The 9,065-nt window shown below is 44.8% G+C and overlaps 1 protein-coding gene across 2 annotated transcripts in view; it reads right to left on the reverse strand.

Moving 5' to 3' along the window:
* VGLL4 (vestigial like family member 4) overlaps positions 1–9,065 on the reverse strand; it is a 75,572-nt gene that overhangs the window by 9,032 nt on the left and 57,475 nt on the right. The window contains exon 3 of one of the 2 annotated variants that reach the window (XM_057384343.1): positions 1–209. This exon is cut by the window's left edge and continues 9 nt beyond it. In XM_057384343.1, the coding sequence (XP_057240326.1) occupies positions 1–209 (209 nt within the window). The remainder of the gene's footprint in view (positions 210–9,065) is intronic. The other variant, XM_057384342.1, reaches the window with a different exon arrangement.

Genomic DNA, 9,065 nt, shown 5'->3' on the forward strand with positions numbered 1-9,065 from the left:
CGCTGCTCAGGCTGGGGGAGATGCCCACTGTCCTGGCTGTGTCCATGCTGTTTTTGGTCAGTGCGAGGGGCTGATCCATGCTCAGGCTGGGGATGGAGGCGTACATGTGGTTGGCGTGGAGGCTCATGGTGGGGGCAGCCGCCCGCTCGATGGGGCTGCGGCTCCGCTCCCGGTGCTCCTTGCGGTAATCCCCATTGGCCGTCTTGCTTCTGGAGGGGGAAAAAACGGGGAGAAGGCCTTAGTGAGCTTCCAGGCTGTCCTGAGGCAGGCAGAGCTCCATCAGCCCTGTCAGGAACACCAGGCAGGTGGATTCCCCCAGTGGGGTATCCCAAAGAGAAGCCAACCCCCACATCTGCAAGCTCCGCCAAGCAACATTTCTCCTCAGCCCAGAATTCCTTCAGATATTCATCCAGATGCACCAGGAAACAACTTTTATTTTAAGATCAGATCCCTCCTCCCATTGGAAGTTAGTCCCATTGTTAGTCCCATTCCATCTAACACTGCAATATTCTCTAGGCATTGCTGAAGCCCAAGGAAAGTTTATTTTACTGAAAACACACAGCTGGTATCAGCAAAAAAGCAAGGAGWCAAGGCAGGAAGCAAAATTTCCCAAGCAGAAAATGAAGAAAAAGCAAACTACACTGCACTTATCTGAGAATCATTTAATTACAATTGCTCTTTCAAAACAGTAATTTCCAGCTACTCCTGAACAGTAAATCCCTGTAGATGTGCTCACATAATGAGCCCATCATTCAGTCAAGGAAAATAAAGCTGGGTTTGTATCTGTGTCTGAAGGGTTTCAGCTCCCATACAGCAACAGAATTGTCCTTAAAGGCAAAGCCCAAACTCAGGGAAAAGCACTTCACTCATCACCAGGTAAATGTGGGCATCACCAGCAGCCTGGAGTCCCCAGAACTGGAAGAGACTGGAAAAGCAAACTCCATCTGTCCTTCCCAGAGGAAAACACACAGGAGAAACCTGGCTCTGTGGGAATTAAAAATAACAACCTGCCTTTGGAATGTCCTAGAAGTCCCAGTGAAGTTCCCTGTGTGTCCTGTCTGTGTGTGAAATTCAAGGTGGTTTTTCTCCTGTGTTTCAAAGCTTATGGCAGCAAATTAATACATAGGAACAATCCTTAAAAATGCTCTGATGAAAAGCAGAGACAGAAAAGGAGTCAATATTCAATGCTGATGTTACAAGTCCAAAAAGCTACTGCTTATTCGAATGTCTGAGAAAGCCTCTCCAAAAGCAAGACCGAGGGGAAAAAAGCCCGGCCCATAGAGGGAAACAAGGAGCCCCTAAAACACCCACGCGGGGTGTGGGGATGTCCCATGGTGAGTGATCCTGCCCAGCCCTAAATCCTTGAGCCTCCACAGCATCATGTGGCCATGGATTCCAGGGTTTAAACTCCTCTGTTATGTACCTTTTATTCGTGAGCTCTTTTTTTATCTTTTTAACCTAAAATCCCATGGCTTGGACCATTCCTGCCCTAACTCTTGGATCAGGAGACAGAAAAGGCCASTGCTCCCCTCTCATCATCTTGCAGCCACTCCCAAGTTCAACTCTTTGACAAACTTCTATTCCAGTCATAMTTCCTTCAAATAAAACCTGTCCCCTCCACCTCTGCCATCTCTGTGGCCCTGTCAGGTAAAAGCCTGAGAAGTGACCTCCTTTCTGGAGATGAGGGTCCAGCTCCCTGCWGCATTCAGGAACAGCACCCTGGCTCAACTACTCACAATTCCTCAATGCTATTCCTCAGCTTGCTCAAGACTCACTTGGCTGWACAGAAATTACTGCTCCTGAATGAAATCTCAGCTCCTTGACCGTGGTAGAGGTTGGGGTTAACACGATGCCAGGCAACCAGTGACTTGGGAAGCTCAGGACACGGACTCAGTGCCAAATTCCTCCCCCTGGCAGGCTGGGTGAGGGAAGAGCCAAAGCACAACAGCACAGCCTGTAACCCTTTGCATGCCCTGCTCTGCCCCCCAAGTGAGGCTTGGCCCTCTGCACTAATTACAAATTAGCAGCTGCAATTAGCAGAATGCACCGTAAAATGCAGCCTKGAAGCTTTCCCAGCTGGTCCCCAGCTCTGTGCGCTCCCCGAGCCCGTTTTCCAGGCTGGRTTTGAACAGCAGCTCACAATCCTCCAGGAACCGCTGCCCCAGCTCTCCCCGCTTCGGGCTCAGCGGAGTTCCAGGAGGATCCAGTGGCAGGGAAGTTTGGAATTGYAGCGCCCTGAGCTCATGACGGGCGCAGACGGGAGGGAATGGCAGCGTGAGGGGCTCTATATTTAACCTACAGTAGCTCCTGTCGGATTCCAGCACGGAAACAGCTCCTGGMCACGGGCAGGGATCCCACCCCAGGCCTGAGCAGGCAGGGAGCCTCAGCAAGAGCCCTGSCCCTGCTGTGTGCCTGGACAAAGCCTGGGGTATCCTGGGAAACAGCAGCTCCAAAAGCCAATCCTCCTTCATAATGCAGAACCTGTGGTGGCTGCAAGCCAAATTCTCACTTTTCAACGAAATACTGGCTGTCTACTACCACTTAAATTACCATTTGGAGGCTGAAAAAACACCTACAGCTCCAGTCCATTTCTACTTTTCACTGTCTCAARGGAAAAAATAATCTCTGCTCAGAATTATTCTGTTTTGTTTCCATAAACACAAAGAAAAGTTTTGTTTACTCCCCAAAAAATGCTTGTGAAATGAAACAAAACATGTACCTACACTAATGGCTTGGGGCTTTTTGTCTTAGAACTCCCTTTTCAACAACTTAGTGCTGTGTTTGCTGGGGGGTGGGGCTGTCAAGTGACCACTGATGAACAAACTTACTGAAGTTCCCAAGCAAAATAAATTTTCCATTTTACACAACAGWGCTTATTTCACTCGTCCTCACTTTAAATGAAAAGTCGCAGCCCTAAATATTGTTGAACTGGTAGTTTTTTCTGCCAAAAATAACACCAAACCAACAACAAAAGGCAAACAAAAAAAAATCCTAACAAATATTATAATGCAGAAAAAAACAATAAAAATTCTCCCTAAGGACTTTTAGAAGAAGACACCRAGAAACCAGGCAATGGGATCAGCTTGTCTCCACAAACAGGCACAGCAGGCAGACCTTCCCTAAAGACACCTAAAATTATTGAGTTATCTCAGCCATCTCAGCAGACCACACCCCAGGCCTTTCTGTAGGCAAATAATTCCCTCTTCCTAAATTAGAACAACTCCTCTTCCGGGCAGGGAGCTGGATATACTCCACTCCCTAAAAACCCTTTCCTCAATTCATCCACCTTCAGCTCAGACCGTCTCTGGAAAAAATGAGAAATATCTAAAGCTTCTATTTCCACATCAGATATTATTCCTTCTGAACCCAGTTGGAAATGATGTAGGACAATAACATGAAAGCTGTCCTCAAAAAAATACAGCAGCACTTGTGAGTCCCTCCTATTTAAACATGAATATCCTACAGATACCGGAYTCCACTTGTCAATTGGACAYAACATTATTTATGGGGCATTCATCMATTTCACATTATTAAGTTATTTCATTTAGAATGTCACTTAAAAACAGTTTTCTATGGAAAATTTGTTGTTGTTATTATTATCATGATCACGATTCTTATTTTGCAATTCTATTATCTATTAACAAAACTTCATGTGAATATAAATTGTATTTCACTGAAGTCCATGAGCTCAGACATTCCACACACTCTGAGCAAGTTCAGAAATGCATCTCTCAGGTCAAACAAAAGGGTGAAAAATCACAAGGACTTAAATATATATATATTACAAACTCAGGTGTCCAAACAGCTTCGGAGTGTTGGACCCCAGACTACGCTTTGTCTTAAAAATCATGTATTTTAAGTATATTTTACCAATCCTACGCTTTGTCTTAAAAATCATATATTTTAAGCATATTTTACCAATCCATGTGCAGTGGGGGAGATGCCACTGCAATTCCACTGCTTAAACCCCAGTAATTCCCATGGCTGAGCCCAGACCCAGGAATTGGGAGCCAAGCCCTCCCTGCTAAGGTATCCCAGGTTCATTTTACCCCAATCAGAGCCGATCCCAACCCCAGTGAGTTTCTCCCACCTTGAGGAGCAGTCCTGGTTTTCCCAGTGGATCAGAGCCCAGCGCTTACCAAGCATGATGTGCCAGGGTTGGGGTGGCTGTCCCACAACCCACAGCCATCCCAGTGACAGCAGTGTCCCAGCCCTGCTCCCAGCAGCTCCCAGGCTCTCTATTCCCASAGTTTTTGCTGGGCCAGGCTGCTCTGCTGGCTGGCACTGGGATTGGGGAATTCACAGCCRTCCCACGGCACCAGGCGGCCTCTGCCAGCTGCGGGAGGGAAMGGGGAAAGGGAGGCCCGGAGAAGGGGACAGCGCTGCCTGCACTCACTTCCAGCCTGCAGATCCTTCGGCAACCGCTGCCAAAAGCGTTCCTGTACCTCCGAGGGAAGGAATCACAGCCCCTCTGGCACAGCTCTGCCTTGAAATGGTTGTCCGGAGCGTGTTTCACTCTCTCAAAGAACAACTTGCCCCTTTTCTTCGTACAAACACAATGCATGGCATTGCTTAAGAGCAAACTTGCAATTCTGCACTTAATTCCAGCACAACTCGAATATTCTCACCATTTTCACATCTGTTTTCTACCATCTCTTACAGCCTTTACTCACTAGGTAAATCCTACTTGGTTTTCTCACAGGATTTTTTTTTAAATGTTTGGATATCTTTGTTCCAATACTCACACGATTGTTAGAAAAGATAGCACAGGCTGCTTTACAACAGCAAAATTCAGGATTTATTGAAATTCTGTCCCAGCTGGAACACATGTACAGAGGGCAGCTGCTTTTGTTAAAGGCTATTTAAAAATTTATATTCCACTGATACAGAGGCTCTGCTCCACATCATGAGCATCATTTCCTGCAAAAGGATCTGTCTGCACCCATTCATGTTACTGGGAGGTGGGAAAATGAGAGTTTAAGGTGGCRTTTTGAAGTAAAATTAATACATATCCACAGGGAAAAATCCTAAGTGTTCCTTACTCAGAGTATTTTAGGCCATCCAAATTCACTTAAAAAAAAACCCAAAAAAAAAACAACAAAAACACACCCAAACAAAAATCTCCCAACAAAATGTGAAAGCAGCAGCAATTTGCTCTGTCAGCCAATTATTTGAAGTATCCATAACATGAAAAAATGCTCCAAGCAGACTGTGCAAGTGCTCTGTTCAAAGCATGTCTCCTCTGAATCCATAACCCTTTTCTGCCCCATTTTATCAGCTTTGTGCTTCCCATTTCCTTGAAGCAGCCCTTTCCTTTTCTGGCTCAGCATCCATCCCAAAAAGCCAGCTTGCAGAGATCCTTGTTTCGGCAGGAATCACTGCTGCCACAGAACCTGAGCTCCAAACATGGTTTCCTGAGAAACCATGAACACCYTCCCTCAAAGGAAAGAGCTTTAAATCTAAACCATTGGAAAAACCTAYGAAGAAATAGGATAATCTTACATACAAACAAACAGAAGTCAGACTTTCTTCATTTCTCCTCAGAGATAAACCTTGAACCAGAYTGTTACTTGCACATGGAATCAATCAGAATAGATTTCACAAACAAATCAATAGAAAGCTGTGAAATGGATACAGAAGTGTCCCATTACAGCCTGCACCTATTCAGATACACACRAATTTCCCTTCCTGAAGCCTTAATATTCACAAGGATGAAAGAATGCAAGAGAACCGCATGATGTAAGACCTCAGTCCAAAGCCAAAGCCACAAAACTGAAATCTAAATCTAACGTACAGTAAAATCAATTAACACAATCTCAGATCCTCCTTGTTTTTCTCACAGGATTTTTAAAAAAAATGTTTGGCCATCTTTGTTCCTACACTCAAAGGATTGTTAGAAAAGATAGCACCGGTTGTTTTACAACAGCAAAATTCAGGATTTATTSAAGTTCTGTCACAGCTGGAACACATGTACAAATGTAATGCAGAAACAATCATAAAGTCACCACAATAGGGACACACTGCAKGTTACCTGTAATTCAGTTTTTAAAAACAAGGGGGGCAAAAAATGACCCACTAATCTCTCTGCTCTGCATTCCTGCTGCCTCACTCAGCTCCCAATCTACTCCAAAACTCCCATGTTTAGGTTCTCCTGATGGCTCATTCTAAATTTCCATCATTTTTTGAAGAGCCTTCATGTGAGGCCATAACCGAGATGCAAACAACGAAATTTTAACTTACAATAAATATCCAGGAAAATTCTGGAGTGATAAGTGATGTGATTAATTCTGCTGAGGTAGCTGTAAATATGAATCAGCCTGTCAAGAAAATTTCAAAAATCACAAATGGCTCAAAAAGCAAAGCTCGAACAAGGGAAAGCTCCAGCATTTCAGTATTACCGCAATAACAAAAATGTCTAAATCTAATTGAATATTGCAGTAATCATAAAAAGTTTCCTAAAATGCACAGTGATTTCTGGGGAATAAACATAACCCCTTTTCATTCCTTCTGAGTTTTGTTTAACTCTTTCTAGGGAATTAGAAAGATGAACTCTGTTTTAGTTTTCAAGGATTGAGGACCAAAATTTTTCAACCTTCCACCAATCCCATTAGTCAAAGAGGACAAACTTTCTGGTCCATTAAGCTGCAACAGGGCATCTCTGGCCTCCTCGTCCCAATTCCTGCCAAGGAACAGAGCAGTTCTTGGAAAGGAGATGGACAAGGAACCAACCCTTTGAGAATTCCCCAAATCTGCCCCCTCTCCGTAACTCTCTCTTCGAGGAACAACAGCAGCTCCAGTTGCCTCTGAAAAATCCTGCAGGACACACTAGAGAAGTGCTTGATGGAGGAACTGTTCCTGCCAGCTGTGGAGAGCAAATGACAGAAGATGTAAGTGGCTGGGAAGCTGAGGAAGGCCCTGCAGAGGATGTGGTTTGTCTTTGGGAGCTGCTGCTCTTTGGAGAGCACTGCTTTGGATGGCTCTTTCAGCARAACTGCAGAACTCAGATTTATCAAAGCATGCCAGAAACTCCATCCCACAGCTGCCAGTCCAGCCCAGAACTAAGGGTTCCTTTCCAGCTCCAAAGGAAACCCTGCAGAAGGCACCACAGTGCCACTCAGAGCTGGTGGAGCACAGGGAGCCTGTCCACATCACAGGGACAAGGGGAGCAAGGCAGGATCCTGCAGGCCCTGGGATGAAAAGGATGGGATCCAGAACAGCAAATCAGTGCTGGGAGGGAAATGAAAACTATCCCTGCAGGAGTCTGAGCTGCTTCAAGTCCCTAAGGCACTTGGGATGCGTGGAGGGGACAACTTCCAGAAGCGCAGACAATAAAAACACGAGGGGAAAGAGACAATCCAAATTTCTAACAATCAGGAAGGAAAACCTGAATGAGGGAAAGGGCAAAGAGGCTTCCATGGAAACAGCTCCAAGGTCAGAGGGGGCAGAGGGAAAGATTCCATAAASGGATTCCTTGGTACCCAYTGCAGTGCCCACCCCAACACCCTGGCACACATTTCCTCCTGCATCCTGCCTGTCCATCACAGGGGTCACGTGCAGCATTTATAATTCCTTTTGAAGTCAAACTTGGCACATGCAAGCGGCCTTTTATACCCAGTCACTGGAAAATACCRTAAAAACTATTTATGATCACCCAGAGAGCTCCGTGGGCCAGCAGCGGGGGAAAGGCTGCACATGAAATGCAGCAGTGGGTCATGTCCMAGGCACCAGCATCAGCCACTCAGCACTGCCAGGGCTGACCTGCAGGCTCTGGGAAACCTGCTGAGGCTCAAATTCAGAGTGAAACCTGGCAGGACTGTCCAAGGAAATAAAAAAAAACCAGTTGTGTTCTCTTAGAAGATTCACTACATGTTCCTGACAGTATTTCCTCTTCTTTTTATTTGGAAAAAATACTTTYGATTATCACCCAGTGCCTGTTGTGGAACTATCTGTAAAAGTRGGCACCAGTTTAAATCAATCCACAATTAATAATCCATAATAATCCATAAATTCTCACAAGTTTGTGGGGTTTTACTTAGTTTCASCACCTAAAAACTGCATCAGGTTGGATTTTACAGCAGAGGAGCACATTAATAATCTTCTTCAAATAGATGACAGGGGAAGTAAAAGACATGAACAGTAAAAGACAACAATGAGTGTGGCTGGTTTATTTAATAAGAGCTCTAACAACACGAGACAGCCTCTGAAAATAAGGTCACAGTGCTGGAATTAACTGTGCCAAACTGTCAGGAGAAAATGGGAGTACACAGCCTTCYCTTCCAACTTCAGTGGGTCTTGGAGGGAAAAGGGCTTAAAACTTACAAATTATGGTCTCTATCCCTCAGATACACACTGTAACATCAGCTGGTGTGAAGCAGGAAAAGCTGAGAAATTACAATAATTCGCTTCCAGACATTTCAAAAATTCTCAAAAAACCCCGGCTCTTTAGGCCTTTAGACCAAGAGCAGTGTTTAAACAACTGGTTTTAAGAAATTAAGACTTTTTTCATAGGCAGTTTTAAAGAAGGAATAAACATTTCATTAAAAGTTTATTGAAACTGTTTGCAATTGCTAATAAAATCTCAATTACCGAAAACTCTAGAAGCACTATAAATACAGTAACAGCTTCATTGTTCAGAGCATTAGAGTAAAATATTCCCTTGGAAAGCTGGAAATCAAATGGACCCCARCGGCAGCAGCAGCAGTGTTCAGAGGGCATTTCTGCAGCTCAGGCACCCCAGGCACCCACCACACTCTGCAGTTAACAGTGTCTTCTAAAAGCAACTTCTGATTTAAGGGAGTCTTAATTAGGAAAGCRAATAATGAGTCAGAATGTTTGGGGATTTCACTCCATTCTGAAGGTATTTGYGAGTTATGGAAGTTACTGATTAAAAACAGGATAAAGGTTTATGAAGCATCATTTGGCAGCAGAACATCAGTCATGTCAGTGGTGTCAGTCATTGTCTACTCTGGGATCCATCCCCATGGGATCCATCCCTATGGGATCCACTCACCCAGGTGTGCACCCACAGGGGTTCCATCCCCATGGGATCCCCTTGTCCAGGTGTG

This window comes from Malurus melanocephalus, unplaced genomic scaffold (genome assembly GCF_030028575.1).
Source record: "Malurus melanocephalus ecotype Western Australia unplaced genomic scaffold, MMel_1.1 scaffold_702, whole genome shotgun sequence".
Taxonomy (NCBI): Eukaryota; Metazoa; Chordata; class Aves; order Passeriformes; family Maluridae; genus Malurus; species Malurus melanocephalus.